This window comes from Centruroides vittatus, unplaced genomic scaffold (assembly GCF_030686945.1).
Source record: "Centruroides vittatus isolate TY-2023 unplaced genomic scaffold, ASM3068694v2 scaffold_386, whole genome shotgun sequence".
Taxonomy (NCBI): Eukaryota; Metazoa; Arthropoda; class Arachnida; order Scorpiones; family Buthidae; genus Centruroides; species Centruroides vittatus.
In genome coordinates, this window is record NW_027122706.1 from 1,802,131 (window position 1) to 1,819,650 (window position 17,520).

The 17,520-nt window shown below is 32.6% G+C and overlaps 1 protein-coding gene across 2 annotated transcripts in view; it reads right to left on the minus strand.

The window, feature by feature from the left end:
• U4-U6-60K (U4-U6 small nuclear riboprotein factor 60K) overlaps positions 1–15,152 on the minus strand; it is a 41,609-nt gene extending 26,457 nt beyond the window's left edge. Inside the window, exons 1-5 of one of the 2 annotated variants that reach the window (XM_067286681.1) lie at positions 15,138–15,152; positions 8,613–8,822; positions 5,627–5,700; positions 2,353–2,425; positions 596–720 (exon numbers count right to left, since the gene is read on the minus strand). In XM_067286681.1, coding sequence (XP_067142782.1) covers positions 596–720; positions 2,353–2,425; positions 5,627–5,700; positions 8,613–8,814 — 474 coding nt within the window. In that variant the 5' untranslated portion in view covers positions 8,815–8,822; positions 15,138–15,152. Of the gene's footprint in view, positions 1–595; positions 721–2,352; positions 2,426–5,626; positions 5,701–8,612; positions 8,823–12,988; positions 13,228–15,137 lie in introns of those variants that run through there. The other variant, XM_067286680.1, reaches the window with a different exon arrangement.
• Between the last annotated feature and the right edge of the window lie 2,368 nt (positions 15,153–17,520).

The following is a 17,520-nucleotide window of genomic DNA, read 5'->3' on the forward strand; positions in this document are numbered from 1 at the left end:
CATAATAGCAATGCATAGTAATGATAGCATCAGCTACATAATAAATATACTTACATAGATGACATTGTGTATTTTTATCTTTTACTTTAATGTGTAGAATAAATATTTATTTTCTTTCTAAGATTATAGAATTTAGTATATAGTATAGAATATGTATTTTAACATTTCCTTTTAATTTAGTCATCTTGTACTTTTGTACTATATAGTTACCTATAAATTATATATTTTCATAACACTAAAAGTGTTTTTTTTCCTATTCATAAGTATCTCAGATTTCCATTTTATAATTATATTATAAATGTCATATTTCAAATGCCACTTGGGAGGTGCATGATATATGGTGGTATAGGTCTTGTAAAGGTTTTATTTTCATTCTAGCAATTGGATTATATGTAAATGTGGCTTATCTGTAGATTACAATATTTTGAAAAAAAAAAAATTCTAGTAACTCTTGATTTGTAATTCAACCATGCTAAAAATCATGCCATTCATCACACTTAAGAAAATAAAGTGTGTGTATATGCATGCATGTGGCATTATCATAACTATCTATTGTAATTATATATTCTCTACACTAATTATTGCCATTCATTACTTCTTTCTCTTTTTCTTCTTGAATATATTCCTCTTCTTTTTTCCTCCTAATAGCATCTTCTCCTAATCGAGCTAAAAGCTGACGAAGTCTCTCTCTCCTATCAGCAGGGCCCTCTCCAAATAGACCTAATATGAAAGTGTAAGATATATATGCATTAATCACTTATCACAATAGTTCATTTGATATAATTAATACAATGTTTATTAAGATTCTTTTTGTATATTTTAAATTTACAAAAATAAAATTGAATCTTTAACAATTTACCTAATTATTTCTGTAAATAATTACATGTATTAAAATCTGAAAACATAGAAACTGTTGAAGAATATTATATTAAAGAAAAAATTTTATTATGATTGTTAAGATTATAAATGTAAATTTTGAAAATTATTATAAAATTAATTTTAAAAGTTAAAATAGTTAGCTAGAACAGCATATTATACTATCATGCTGTAATACTTTGATGCATACAGTCAGAACAAACATGCAATCACTGTTACAGAAAAATATGTCAAAGTATCTAAAGTGTTTTTGTAAATATCCTATTAAATTGTTAATTTCCTATATATTTATTAATCTATATCTATAAATGAGAATGTTCGTTTATTACAAGCCCTGTATTATTACTTTGGCATACACTTGTGTGGAGTCAAAATTGCTGCACTGATCATAGGTTCTCACATCACCAATGGGCTGACCATGTACAGTTTCCCAGTATTCTTCATGTTAGTAACACCAAAATAGGAGCCAGTTTTCCCTTAAAACTCCTTTTGGGAGCCATCCCCTTTGGCAGATCGCCCGTGTTACATTGCCATAACCAAATAAACAAAACTAATTGCAATTATTTATGTATAAACTTGCTATTTACAAAAACGTACTTCAACATAGTTTATGGGCATTTTGATAATTATCTTAAAATGAGTTTTACCAAATACATTTTTGAAATTTTTGATTAAGAATGTCAGATGTAACAATTACTGCAAATGGTACTATTATGCCGGCAAAACAGCTAGTAAGTATCTCATATATTCTTAAATTTCTTTTTCAAGTTACAGTATAAACTATCTGTTTAATTATGATGTAGTTTTGACTTTGTCAAATTAGTTGTATTATGTTTCAAAGAAGAACTGCATGCAGTGATTTAGTTTATGTAGGTGAAGAAGTACCAGAGGCAAAAATCCATATAGACTTGCACAACAATATAGAGAAATGCTTTTCCTTAGCAAAACATATATGAATAAATTTACAACATTCAATAATAGCAACATAAGAATTACAAATGGAAAATTTTTTTGTAGTGGCTCTTTCATGTACAGTACATTAAAGAAGGAAACATCTAATAAATGCCTTTCATAATTTTAGTTAGCTGGACATGTAATTAATGAAGCAGATGTCAGAAGTTGAGCCTTTCATATAAAATATGCATGCTGTAGCACTAATCATCCAAACTCTTCCACCTACTAAAATTTAAAATGGAGATTAAAAAAAAAAACACATGTTTTCTAAAATCTTTCATATAGACTTTTTAACAATTTTTCAATTAATTTCTTTATAATTATGATTATTTGGATAATAATTCAACTTTAAAGACTAGAAATTTTTGTATTCATTCCACTCAACACTAATACTAAGTGATATAGACATTTTATTTATATTTAAAACACTAATGTTAATCTCAAAATATTGGCTTTATCTAGCAAATTATTCATAACTGAAATATAAATTTTTATATTGATGAAAGTAACATTCTGACTTACATATTGGTTCTCCAAGTTGTCTTAATGTTAGTTTTACTTCTGCATCATCTGTTGAAACATTTATTTGTCTTGCCTGTTAATAATATGAAATTTTAAATAATTATCAATTTAATGACTTGGAATTTATTAAAAAATTATTTTTTACACAATATCTATTAATAAATATCAGAAAATTTAGTTTGTACTTAAAAATTTATTTAATAATTTATATTATTAATTTTTTAAATAACAAATTTCTTATTCAATATTGTATATAAAAATGAGCAATTATTTATTGTGACATCGACACAATGCCAAGCTGCAATTTTTCGTCATAATGCACTAAATTTTAGTACACGAAATCCTCATTAATTCAAACTCAGATAGTTCGAAAGCCCATTAGTTCTAACTATACTTTTGTCCCAGCCAGGGATATAGAGATTTACACGTTAAAAAATTTGGATAGTTTGAATATGGCTACTTTGAAATTCAAAGTGAAAATTCTGTCTAAATCCTAATATGTCTACGTTAACTTGTTCATTTAGATCAAAGTGCCTCCATACTATAAGAGAGAACAATAAACCAAGAACAACTCTAATCTGGTCAATATGGCTTTTAAAGTAACATATTTTCAGATGTCACCTTACCCACCAACTACCCTTTTATCTCTTATCTCAAAATTATTATACAGGTGCTGATGGTGGGGGAGGAAATTAGAAGGGGGATATTTTTCGTATGTCTTAGTTGTTTATGTTATGAATGGCAAATCTGGCTGGGTTTCAAGATTGCAAGGTTGGGCTACAAGTAGTAGATTGAGATATTTGTAAGCCTCTAGACCAGTAGTTCCCAAAGTGGGCACTACCGCCCCCCTGTGGGCAGTGAGTAAATCTAGGGGGCACTGGAGGCAGGGTACTGAATGGTGACCAAAGGCAAAAGTTGGGGTCACTGACAGCCGTTCCCTTTCTTCTGTTAAATGGATAAGAGGAAACATTGCATTTAATGGTTTCCAGATGTTGAGAACAATGTACAGTAAGGGCACAAAGTGTGAGATTCATAGAAAAGTTTTCCTAAGAATATTTCCAATCCTTTCTCTCACAAAAGAAAATGGGTTAGGGGGCATTGGGTATAACTTTATGGAACAAAGGGGGCGGTGGATCAAAAAAGTTTGGGAATCACTGCTCTAGACTACTAGATTTGGATGACTTACTACTTTATGAGCCACTTTAAAAAAATAATTTGGGCTACATTTCAAGAAATTCTGCTTTACTTTTTATAAAATCTATCTGGCAACCAGTGAGGTTCTCACTGGTTTACCTTCACATTTATATTATTATTAATGAATGAAAATAGCTTTTTTTTGTACATATCTGTATTCTGTTTGCTTAATAAATTACATCAGTTACATGGCATTTGGCATGGTGTACAGATATACAAAAATCTCAGATAATTCAAAACTCAATAATTTGAAGTCATGATTATTTAAGTCCCTTGAACTTTGAACTAATGAGATTTCCTGTAATGTCTTGTCCCTGTATATCATACTTTTCCTGTTAACAATGAAGTCATGCTGGTCATCTATCTAATTCATTCAGAGAAATTTTTTAATTGAAATAATGTGACTTCTGGCCCAAAGTGGAAGTTCCTCTGGTCCCTAAGCGATCTATATCTGGTCTTGACTTTCATCTATCTAACACTGCTTTTGAGATTAAAGAATGACAGACAGATGGACGGACAACAGTGGGAATTTATAAGTCTATAATTTTTTCAAACTGCAGTCCAATTAAATTTTTTTATTTCAATCATATTTACCTTTTGTCATACTAAACTTTTGATTAAACAGATAATGACATTGTACTCCACATTCATAGTTTCTTTTTTTTTGTATTAATAAAACTTATATTATAGTATTTTTGCTTTAAGTTAAATATTTCAAATTATTAATTAAAATTAAATTGCACTTTCTATTTAATATTAAAAATTTAGAGACAAAATTTAAGGCTGAATTTTTAATATAAAAAAACAAGATTGGTTATATTCACTATAGAATAGCTTCTCATAATTTAAAAATTATGATAATCTCATAACAATCATTTTCTTCCAAAGATTATTGCTTAATTTTTTTCTAGTAGGAAAAAGATGCCCAAAAAATTTTTGAAAATGAATAGAATTAACAAGTTATTTCTCTTGTAGTTTGTTTAGTTTTCTTCTTTTTTGTGTGTATTTGTTTGCATTCTTTAGTATTAATTCACCAATACATTTAATTTTTTCAGTTTTATTCTTTTAAATAATTCAATGATTATCAAAAGCAAAGATATTCTGCTAAATGAATTGAACACAAGTCAAAATATTAAAATTATTGCGTCAAATAAATAACTAATACATTGGTTTTTTATTCAATGCTTGATGTACTTGCTGAAAATTTAAAATAGTACATTTTCTCTCTAATAAAATTTTTTAAAATATTTAAAATTAAAATTTGTGATAATTAATCCTGATTTCATTCTTGTTCTAGAAAAAATAGTAGCTGACAATTCACTGACAGAAAATATTAAACTTGAAATCCAGTTTCATTGAAATTCCTTATATTAATTTTTACCTTGATTATATCGATCCAAGTATCACTCATGGTATCCAAAAATACTAAAAATTCCTTCACTACAACCATATATAAACTATCCATTGGGAATAAATGTTAAAAGATTAATAATTCAATTATGCTTAAACAAAAGTTCAATATTCATTGGAAATAAAAATTTTTATTGGGGTGACTCCAGCACTTTTTCAACATTACACATACTGAAAGGCTGTGAGAAGTTTACTCAAATACAAAAGTTATTTGAAATATCTTACATAATACAGCAAAGTTAAACTCAAGACTTTAGACAAAACTTGAATAAACTCTCAAAGATGGAGTTGTACAGCTTGTATAACTTTGTAATTAAAATTGAGACAGAAGATGAGACTACTAAATAATAGATAAAATCTAAAAACTTGTAAGAAAATAATTATTGACGTAAATGTTTGATTTATCTGTTTGTAAAATGTATATTTTCTTTTTTAATAATTGTAATTACTTAGCCTGAGTAACAGGGCTCCCACCCTTTATACTAATAAAGACTGATATTAATTTTTACCTTGATTCCTACACATAACTAACATTTTGGTCATTAGTGAGCTAAAAACCAATAAATACATAATTTAAGTTCTATTTTACTGTGTTTTTAAGTTAAATTTCAAGTTTTCACAAACATATATTTAAAATATAATTTAAAAACCAATACAACTTTATACTAACCTTTTTTCGTTTTTCAAACTCTTCTAGTAATAACTGTTTGTCTTTGCTTAATTCTTCTTCAAGTTCCATATACTCTAAAATAAATAAATATATCATTCTTTTACTCTATTGCCAGAAAAATTATGATATATAAACAGATATGAAATCTGTATGACTAGTTATCAACTGCTTGCACATTAGAATCTTCCCCTTTTTCCTTCACATAACATTAAGATGTTTTATTTTTTATTAGATCTGTAAAATGTGAAAGCCAGAAACACTTAGAATTCTCAAGAAATTTTTAAATATTTTTTTCATTTAAATTATCAATCTGTAATAAAAATATCATCATTGATTTTTCTGTTTAAAATTTAACTTTTTTAAAGTTATTTTTAACTTATGATAAATTTTTTTCATTATTGGGTAATATCAATAATGATTCCATTATATCTTTTTTTTGTTTTTTTATTTATATATGGAAAATATATATATTTTTGATATATTCTTATTTTGACATTATAATAAGCAAAATAGTGCCATCTGTACAACTGCAGATGACAGTATTGTAATTTGCACTTAATCATATTTCTACTAATAAAATTTATATAATGTAAATATTGTTAATAAAATATTCTTAAACTAACCGATGATCACTATAACTTAAGATATCATAATTTAAAAATGAAATCATATAATACAATATTCAGGCACTAGTACTAAGGCATTTGTGGAGGTGACACTACTTTACTTACATTTTATGAATTAATTAGGCTTACCAGACATCCCGTTTTGACCGGGATTGTCCCAGTTTGATGATGATGTCCCAGTGTCCTGGCCAGTTTGTCATTTTGTCCCAGTTATTTAGTAAAATTTTAAAAGTGCCAAATATACAAGAAGTAAAAATAGCACTCCTCTGTTACACTCACTGTTGCCAATCTAAATATTTCATATCTAAGTACTTTTAATGATGTCTAGATGTTTTCCCCAAAATTTATAGCATATGGCCTAATGAATTTAGATGTTTTATTTTTTCACAGAATTATAATAGCACATAGCCTATGAGATCCAGATATTTTTATTTCATTTTTTAAGATATTTTGTTTCAATTAGAATTGGCAATACTGAAACTTACACTGGTCATGTCATTGCTGCGCATGTCATATCTTAGTCAGTTCAAATTGCTGGTCGGCATTTGCAATTATTTCATACTGTACATTAAATTCATTTAATCTCTAAAATGCCAAAAATAAACCATGTTTTTACTGATGATTAAAAAAAAGGCTGTGATCGTATTGACCAAGTGAAATATGAACTGCGCTTTTCAGTAACTCATGGTAGGCATTCAAACATTAAAAATCACTTGAAATGTGCGAAACATTAGGCAAGCAATAGGAACTTCCTCAAATGTATTGTCATATTTTAAATGTACTGATTTAAGTGACAAAGAATTTTTAAGAAAGTTCACACTAGTGATAAATATTAATAACTTCTTAATAATAAGATATGTTTCGTTTAGTTATTAAAAATTGCTTTTAACTCGTTTTTGTCAACAACTACTTTATTTAGCCTTTTCAATCATAGGTAGTTATCCTAGTAGGCTTAATTTTCTGTTGCAAGTATTTTCTCAAAATTGTCCTGGTTTGAGAAAAAAATATTATGGTAAGCCTAAAACTAATAATCTTTCTGTTATAAAACAAAACAGAATAATATTGTACAGTAAGACCCTGCTTAATGTGGGGATTCATTCCTAGATGACAAAGTGCTAAACAAAACAGCGTTAAACAAGGTCATTTTAACAGAGTAAACAGGGAAAGGGGAAAACGCAACCAAATATAAACAAATTTTACTTTACTTTTAAGTTATTTTTATATTAATTTCTATAAATTATTATAGAAATATATGTGCTTATGTTTATATGTTAAATAACACATAAACATAAGCACACACAAATGTAAAGTTCATTTTTTGTGATGAAGATCCTGACTTTCATCTTGTTTTCTTGTTTTTTGCAATAAAGTCATTAACTTTCATTTGTTGCTTTTTTCTTTTCTTAGCAAATGTTGGTAACAGAAGATTACATCCAAAACACCTTGTTTTGCTTTTGCACTCCTTTCAAAATCTGGATTATTCAGGTCATCGTTGGTAAGGCTCTCACCAGAAACCTGCTGTAACTCCTCAATATCTTGCTTGTCTACATCTCCTAGTCCTGTTGTATCGAATTAGGTTGAGTTTGGTCAACCTAACAATAAAGCGATAGGCTCTTCTCATTGAGATTCTTGGAGATCTTCAGCCATAACTTCTTCCACATGTTCATGCATTTATCAATTAATTCTTGCCAAGCGAAGCCAATATTGCCTATGGCATCCATGATGTTATATTTTTTCCATAATTGCACCAAACAAACATAGATTTAAAGAAAGTACACCTTTTTGCCACCTTTTGCTGATTGGTTCGTGTTCATAAATAATTGTATTATATACGAAGCAATGAAATGCCGCAATAATTTAAATTGGCGTAAATTTTGAGCTTTTTCTTAGGCTTTGAGCAGACTGCGTTATATCGAATCAGTGTTAAGCAGGGTCTTACTGTATATATTTGTATTTTTTTTTGGTTAAAATATTTAAAAAATGAATTGAGTGTAATTTGAAGAACATTGACTTTTTGTCAAAAATCCAAATTTTGCAGTTATAATAAAAATATTTTAAATTTTTATGTTGATATTTGAACAGTAGAGAAAAAAATCATATTAAAAAAATATTTTAACATAATTAAAGAATGGTGTAAATGAAAGATTTTTACAACATTGTTTACTTGTGGATCACTTAAAAACATATTTTCAACAATATCAAAAATTATAAATTATATAATGAAAAATATCCAATGAAATGTCAAAACTTGTATTGATTTTTTTTTTCAATAGAGAATCATTGAAAAAACACGAATTTTGTAATACGGGTGTAAATAATATATGAAATGCCCCATATACTTCTATGTGTAAAATACTTACCATCAGACATGTTAATGTTTCCTGCAGCAATAGCCACCTTAATATTGTCACTAGTATCATCATCACTTCTAGTTCCTTCAGCATCATCTTCAGTTTGTTTTTTTTCCTGCTCAGCTAAACGCTGATGTTCCTGTTCTTCCAAGCTTCCATAGTGAACAATTTTTTGTTTTTTTACATATGTTATCTCTTCGTCATCAGACATTTTAGTATCTAAAAGAAGAAACATTTAAAAATTAAAAATTTACAAAATTGATTATAAAAAACAATTTAATCTTTTCAAGCATATAGAACAAAATTTTGTCATTTTTTTATTTACTATTTTTGAATACACGCGCACACACATTTTTTCAAATGTAGGAAGCACATTTTTCAGATTCTAGTACTTCAGAAAATAAGGTATGTCTTAGGTTCAATGTCGTGACCTTTAGTTTCATGTATCTTATTTCTCTGTCATTAATTCCATTCTTGATGATTTTAATAAACCAATATTTATAATACAAAATATCTAAGAGATCAATTAAGCTCACTCTCATTAGTCTATTACACTAACATCTTAAGTAGTTGTATGAAAATCCTAGAAAAAGTTGTGTAGCACTTTTTCAAGAAATGTTGCATTTCCAATATTTTAAATGGCACTGAGGATGACTGCATGGGAAAAGATGTAAGCATTGAATTCAGTTTGATTGAAAAACAACCTAACACAGAAAGTTTTTGACTCTGATACATGAATTATATATGCATGATATATAATTTATGTATCAGACAAATTAATCAATCAGAGCTTACCATATCCATAACCCAATGAGCAAGATGCATATTGGTTGAGCAGTGACATTCATTAATGAATACTGAAACATATTTTAGTGCATCATAGTTCACCAATGCACTATTTGATGTATATTGGAATATATTCTATAAGAAATTTCAGCAAAATTATGTTAAGAAAAGAAAAATAAACTTCTTATATCAGAGTTTTCAACTTGTCAATAATTTTATTGATAATGACTCAATTATGTACACATGCTGTTTCTGTAATTTTCAATATTTTTTTTTTTTTTTTTACTTCTGAAGTCAGGTTATATTCTTTAAGCAAAAATTTCAGGCCTTTAGAGCAGGGGTGGCCAACAAGTCGATCGCGATCGACCGGTCGATCGCCTAGCCAATTTTGGTTGATCGCTAGCGATGTCTTGACTTAATGTATTATATTTGTAACAGAACGCAACTGTATGCATGCAGTTATGACTCGACTCATAAGCAGTGAGTGCACTTCGTACTGAAACAGTGTATAAACATAGTATGTATTTCACACTTTCCCCTCCCCACTTAGACTATGCCTATGACAACAAGTCGATCGCGACACATTTTTACGATAAAAAGTAGATCTTATGTGCACAAAAGTTGGCCACCCCTGCTTTAGAGGACTAAAGAGAAACTTTTATTAGTCATGTTAGAGTTATGGTTTTATGGAAATTGATGCTTTATGGTTTATTTCTCTTTTTAGTTTTTTTATTTTTAGTGTGAATATTTTAAATGTTAATAAGCAGACACCTGTCTTGTTTAAACATAATATAAGCAAACCAAGATAAAAGAAAATGTTAAATTTTATAAGATATACTGTCTAACAATTCTCACAGGATTAAGAAGTATATAAAATTATAAACACTGGATATGCACTTTTACCCAAATTTCCACCTACAGTTGTTCTTTACAAAAATACATGTACAAATTAACTGAAGAGGGGTTGAGCTTTTATTTCAACCCAAAATACATATGTAGAAGAGAAAACTGATTAATAAATTGTATGTTTTTAAACCAATCAATATTAGTTTTGCTGTTTGAAATACATCTGATAATAAAAGATTATAGAGTTAAAACTCACTCAGAAACTTTTATTATTTCACTTTAATTTTTGACTAAGAAAGTAAACATACGAATAACATTGAAACTTTTATAAAATTAAACAACTTTTTTAAATTCACATTTTATTAATCCATTTCCACTTGTAATCTAATAGAAGCTCATTTCTGAATAAATTTCCTTGTATAAAAATACTCAAAAAATATTAAATAGATTTTATAATTATAAAACATCATGATAAAAAATTTAAATCTTCAAAAAAAAAATGTTTTGGTCAATCATTGGCAACTCATTTTGTTTTTTTATTTTTAATCGATAGCTGACCACTTCACATTTATATCAATATAATTCATTAATCTTTAATAACAATGTACAAATGTACAACAATGTATAAGTTTAGTTCCACCATGGAAAATTACATGTTATCATCCCAGAAATCCCATTTTTTCCATCCCAATGTCAAAAACACAATGAGGCATGCTGTCTACAAGTCACTGGAGCACATCTTGACTTTTCTTGTCCCATACAGAGGTAATGGCTGTCTGCAGTTCTGCAACAGTTGAAAACTGATGTTCATTGGCGTACACCTTCCTAACAAGAATTCCCCAGACATTCTTCATGGGTTTAAGGTCAGGAATTAGCAGTCTACTCCATTATATGCACACCATTGTCTAAGAACCACTCCCATGTAGTGTGTGCTACATGGATTGGTGCATTGTCTTGTTGGAATATCCAGAATGGTCCTCCAACCCTCTCTCCAAATGCCACAAGGTGCACATCCAACAGTTCTTGGTAGTCTCTGGCTTTCAAACACCCACTCAGAAATGCAATGTTAATCTGAACCCAGACCAGACCATTACTGATCCTCCTCCCATTTGGTATTCAGAAAAAATCTTCAGTGTCATGCCAATAATAGCACCAGCCATCAGGGATATCTAAATTAAATTATTTTTTTGTCACCGAATATTACTTGTCTCCATTCTGTACTCCAACTTGAATGTTCTCTAGTCCATTTTACCCATGTTATCTTATGTGCTTGTGTTAATATGGACTGATGTTTCTTCTTCTTGTATAGCAGTTGTCTATTGCACTTTACAGCTCTTGATAGGGTTGACTTATAAACATTAACCATTGGATCAAGTGCCAACTGTCCGAGTAATGATCCTGATTGTTTTAGGATGTTTACAACCCATTGAAGTTGACATTCACTAAGTGCCCGTGGATGTCCTGAATGGAGCTTTTGGTTGTAATCCTCTTGGTTACATACATAATTGTTCACAATGTTATGTGACCGATTAATCCTTTTTGCTATGGCCCTGTTGGACAGCTCTTCAAGCTTTAATGCATCAATCTTGCTCCTCTGACAGACAGAAAACACCTTGCCACAGCTCATGCTTCCATAAACGTTATATCAAGCAAATCACACAACACAAAGTTGCAGCAGTATGACAATTTCACTCTTAACACACGAAATAGTTTGTAACATTTAACTTGCAGGTTCGTATCATTATTTCTCCTGGGGATGTGGTGGAACTAAACTTTTGCAACATATGGATTATCTCACTTTGTGTACATTTACAGTTGTGTTGGTTTCTTTAGATGTGTTTGTGTTGTGTTTGCTTAACTGAATGGAGTAGACCTAAACGTTCGCAATGCACCTTATACTTATTGAAAACATTTTTTGACAAATGAAAAAATAACTCATGATAAATTTTTATTTTCATTAAAAAAATTAAATAAGAGATCAGCCTTCATAAATTTTAATAATTTCTTTCTACTGGTAACTATGGAAAAAATGAAGAAACATTAGCAAATTTTCAAATGTTGGTTTTTAGACGATTTGCATACAGGTCATCCAGAACTTATATTGTCAAGTATGTGCCATAAGGTAATATGTCACTTTTCTTCTAACTGATGAACGAGTGAAGTTACAGAAACAAAAAAGATTATCAATGAAAACTGCCTACAAAGAGAAGTTACCATTAAAAAAATCAAGCCAATATAACACAGATTGAATTCTTTTATATGGTCTCAAACTTTACCATAAAACAGTTCAAAATCAGACACAAATTTTTGGCACGCACTCGACAATATGAGGGTCCGAAGTAGTGTGGGTCCCTTTAGCCTTTTGTTTTTGAACAAATAAACTACATAAAACATCTATTTTATTCATTGGAAATACAATATTAAAGATTTTACTTTCTGTTAGTAAAAATTAATCTTATTGCGGTAGGAACCACTATGCCCTTAATTTTTTCCATGCTCGAGAAAAATCCCCAGCTCTTCCTCTTCCCAACGGTGTTTGTAAATTTCTAAGTGTAATACAAGTGTAATACACTTGTATTACACTTAGAAATTTACATGTACACACGAATTATATAAAAGTAACTTCTAACCAAATGCTTGTTAGTTAATTCTGGTTAGTTTACTGATCTCTTGGTTCAATTAAAATTTTATATATATTTTGCTATATCCAATTTTATTTAAACTACATTTATATATCTATAATTAATACTTACCTTTATTTATATAACAAACTTCACTAATATGTTGACAATTTGCTTTCTAAAATCAATTTAGTTTTTCCTGCGTTGATTTAAAAATTTTAGTAAATGAATCTTTTAGTAAATTTGATAAATATATAAATATATTTTTATAACTATTATATTTAATTTAAATTTCGTTAGTTCTTAATTTACTATAGTTTTCATTTAAACACACCACATTTTCTTAAAACCAGAACATGTTGCCATCTTTTCGCTTCAACAATCGCCCAATGTATTTATAAAATCGCCCAAAATTCCAAGTTATGTTCTAATTAATACTATTTATAATTAATTGAAAAGATAATAGTATATTTATTTAAGTAACACGCATCTTAACACAAAATATGGCTAATGATTCTCGGTTTTTTTTTAACATTTTTAAATACAGTATCTATCATCACCCATGGCTGCCACCGCATTTTGTGGTGGCGCTAATGAAATGTAAATAACATGGTTACGAAACGAATATAATGCACCGGGCGAGCACGCCCGACCGGCTTTTTCGCTTTTCTTGGGGCACCCCGGCAGGGGCTTCCCAAAATTGATGATAGTCCGTTCCACGAACTAGAACTTCACTGGGCCCTTCGCAGGGTCTTACTACTCCAGGCCCGGATGGCGTGAGGGCACAGGCGGTACGGTCTCTCTCCCCCGTAGGCCGTTCTGTCCTACTGGACCGACTGAACGACCTCTAGGCCTCGGAGACCTGTCCCCCAGATTAGACTACAGCCACCATAATTCCCATCGTAAAACCAGGTCGCCTGGCGACGGCTTGTATTTCTATCGACCCATCTCCGTAACATCTCACATCACCAAACTGTTTGAACGGATGATATTGTATCAAATCCAGAACCTGGTGGCACAAATCGACACATTTCGTAGTCATCACTTTGGTTTTCTCCCCTACAGAGGAGTGGAGGAGGCGCTAGTCTTGCTACACCACCATATCGCAGTAGCTCGAGCGAGACGTCATTGGGTGCACCTAGTCGCCCTCGACTTAGAGGAGGCATATGATTCCGTATGCCAGGAGGGGCTCCTGGCAAAACTGGAGCAGTTTGACATCAGAGGGAGGGTGCTCACTTGAATCTCCTTGTTTCTCCGTACTCGAACATTTCAAGTCCGGTGGAGGGGCGTTTTATCGTCAACTCACGCCTCTCCGCATGGCGTTCCGCAGAGAAGCGTTCTCGCTCCAGTCCTATTTACTTTTTATATGGCGGATCTATGGACGGTACTCCCAACCAACGTAACGGCAATCCTCTATGCGGATGATCTTTATCTTTTAATCACAAGCACTAGTCCTACCCAAGCCGCCCACCCGGTCGCCCCATTGTGGGCCTGGCCGAACCCATAATGGGCCTACTAAAAGAGGCCCTCTTAGTGCCCACAGGGCGGAAAGAGTTAAAAAGAAAAAACCGTGCCCAGACAGCAGTACACCACCTCGAACACTGGGCAACAGCATGGAGCCTATCATTCTCCGCCGCCAAAAGCGCAACTATAGACTTTTCTCCGAAAACCCATCGCCCACCACTTGCTCTGACGCTAAGCTCGGGTAACCCTCCAGCGCTTGTTTTACGAGTCTATTTTTTACAGACCTTCACATGGCGAGAACACGAAACTTTCCTTCAATCGAAACTGACTCGCGCAGGCTCCTTGCTAAAATATTTCGCCTCCCGTCGGAACGGCGCCAGGAAAGCTGACCTCCGACTAGTAAATATCGTTCTGAGTCCTATGGCAAGCTTCGGCGCTCTTCTACTCGACGACGCTCCACCTACGACGATTCGCCGCATCGAAAAACAAATACACACCGCTCTCCGAACATCGTTGGGAGTACTGTACCTAAGACTACCCCGCTTATCTCTATGTCGAAACCGGTTATATACCGTTACAGCCAAAACTACGCCAAAGAGCGATGTCCCACGCCATCGCCCAAATCTCCAGAGGCCCGTATAGCCCATTACACTCGATTTTTCTCACGGCGTCTAGTTTGGAATATTATCACTGGCGCCCATACCAGAGTCCATATGTACCCCGGGTACTATCCCATCTCCGTCGGGAGAGCCTGCCAATGCCACACCTCTATCGACAAAGGCATATGCCACCAAGTGTCGTTTGAGTCCAATCTCACCTTCATCTCGACGAGTCATCACTTTCCACCACTGACCTTCCGGCGCTCACACGAGCACGGTTTCAGGAGCTATTAGAATCCAAATGGCGGGGTAGGACCCTCTTAGGAGCGGACGCCTCAAAATCCCGAACCCGGACGACGATCGGAGTTGTCCTTCCGGGTCGTAACTTCCGAGAATCATAGCTCCTCCACGATTACTGCAGCGTCTTCGGCGCGGAGGCCCTAGGTATCCAACGGGCGCTTCAAATCAGCTCCAGCCTCGACAGTCCGACCGTCATTCTTTCGGACAGCAGATCAGTCATCCAAAAGGTGGAAATGTTACCTTTTTCCTCTCCGGCGGCAATCATCGACTTAGCAGCCTCAATCAGTACGCATCACGTGCCTATAGAGATCGGGTGGACCCCGGGTCATGTCAGCATACCTATCAATGAGGCAAGCAGATAAGGCAGCGGGTAAAGACAACCCGTCCAGCTCTGGAGGAGGACCCCTCATGGCACGCGACTTAATCCGTGCCATGCGGGACTCGATCATCGACACCTAGGGTGCATATGCTTTTCGTTTTGTATGGATCGATCTGTAAAAGCGGATCAGTCCTTGTCACGTGATACAGATAGCTTCTGTCATGGCGGAAAGTATACAAGTAGGATCGAAGATGGCGGCTAACATTTGTTAGTTAATAATAGTCTCTCCTTGTTAGTTAACATATACTGAGTTTTAAAAATATTGTACGTATAATATCTTTGAAATTCTGTATATGTTAACTAACAAGAATCAATTAATTAAATTAAAACAGTCCATTTTATCTCTCGATATTAGAACTGTAGTTAGTACTAAACGACATACGCTGTTATGAATTATCGTTTATTTGACAAAATTGTTTGTGCTCATTAATACGAATTTTTAAATCGTATTACTCTGTGAATAAAATTGTTTTCCACAAAATAAAATTTAAATAAAAATTTCACAAAATTGAAAAAATAAAACTTGCAGAAAAGAAGAAAGTGCACGCCATACATTCTTGCTGTACAACTTCGCAAAATTGTCTCTAAATACTTATTTTTTCATCTCAGTTTATCGGATATTTTAATAATGATGTTTTTACTTGCCATTTATAAGTTTTAAATAAGTTTCTTTGTCAACAATTAAACGTGTTTCTTCGTTATTTACTGTAAGCTTAACGTCAACCATGGAAACCGCCATCTTTAATCTCTTTTATCCGATCCAAACGATCCTACCCTCCGCTCGGATTAGTTTGATCGCGATCCAGTTGATCCTAGATGGCGTTTGTATACGCAAATAGAGATTGATCGAATCGCAGTAGTTCTTTTGTATACACGATTTGAACGATCGAAGTGATCTTGGATCAGTTTGATTCCAAAAGTATATGCACCCCTATACTGAATCCTAATCTACTAGTCTTAGGCAAGAAAGGCGGAAGCACCTCCGGCCATTTGTTCCCTGGCCTCACACATGCCTCATCACGCTATGCCGAAACCCTCCTGGTCCGTCTGCGCACTGACATGGCCCCGTTTAACGGGTTTCTCCACTCAAGACGCCTGCGCGCACGCCCGACTGCCCTAACTGCGGCGCACCGGAAACATCCCGCCATTTTTGGATTACAGTACATGCCCGAAGTATAAGGAGGTCCGTCAAGACCTTGATCGCACATTGTCTATTGATTTCGCAGTCGTCCAGACACTCACACCTATTTACAGGGCGCATGCCGACCTACCTCCTCGCCAACACGTGGAGGCACTAGAACGGTTTGTGTATCGGACGAACCACTTCACATAATAGCAAAGTGGAGTGCATCGGAGAAAAGTCCAACAGGCTAGAATCTCCATATAAAACCGATTACAGAAAGAAAGAAAGAGGATAATGCACGTGGTTCGATATTGCTCTGTTCCCCAGTGCAAATATAAACAGGGAGATTATTATAACGAATAGAAAGTTCTTTTACAAGTTTCCGATAGAAAGCAAATTAAAAAAAAAAAAAAGTAAATTTCGAAGTTAAAGATTGGAAAGAAGGTATAACAAGTCGATTTTTCAGCAGTTGAATAAAGTTTCTCAGTTTAAGCCGTGACTTGTTTGTCCTATTATGTATAAAAAAAGACACGTTGATAAAGATATTACAGTACTTTAGTTTTTTTTCTGCTTTAGTTGTTATTTTTTTAAAATTTTAGTAATTCACAAACCTACTTTTAGCTTTGTACAAAGGAATGTTACTTTTATTCGAGCAAGTTTTTACATTTTTTTTACCATCACAGGTAAGTAATATTGAAAGCAAAACGTGTGAAGCAGTATGATTAACTTTTCGATAAATTTCACGTCCTTATTTACTTTGATAACAGCAATTTCTTTATCAAAACTTGAAAAGATAAAG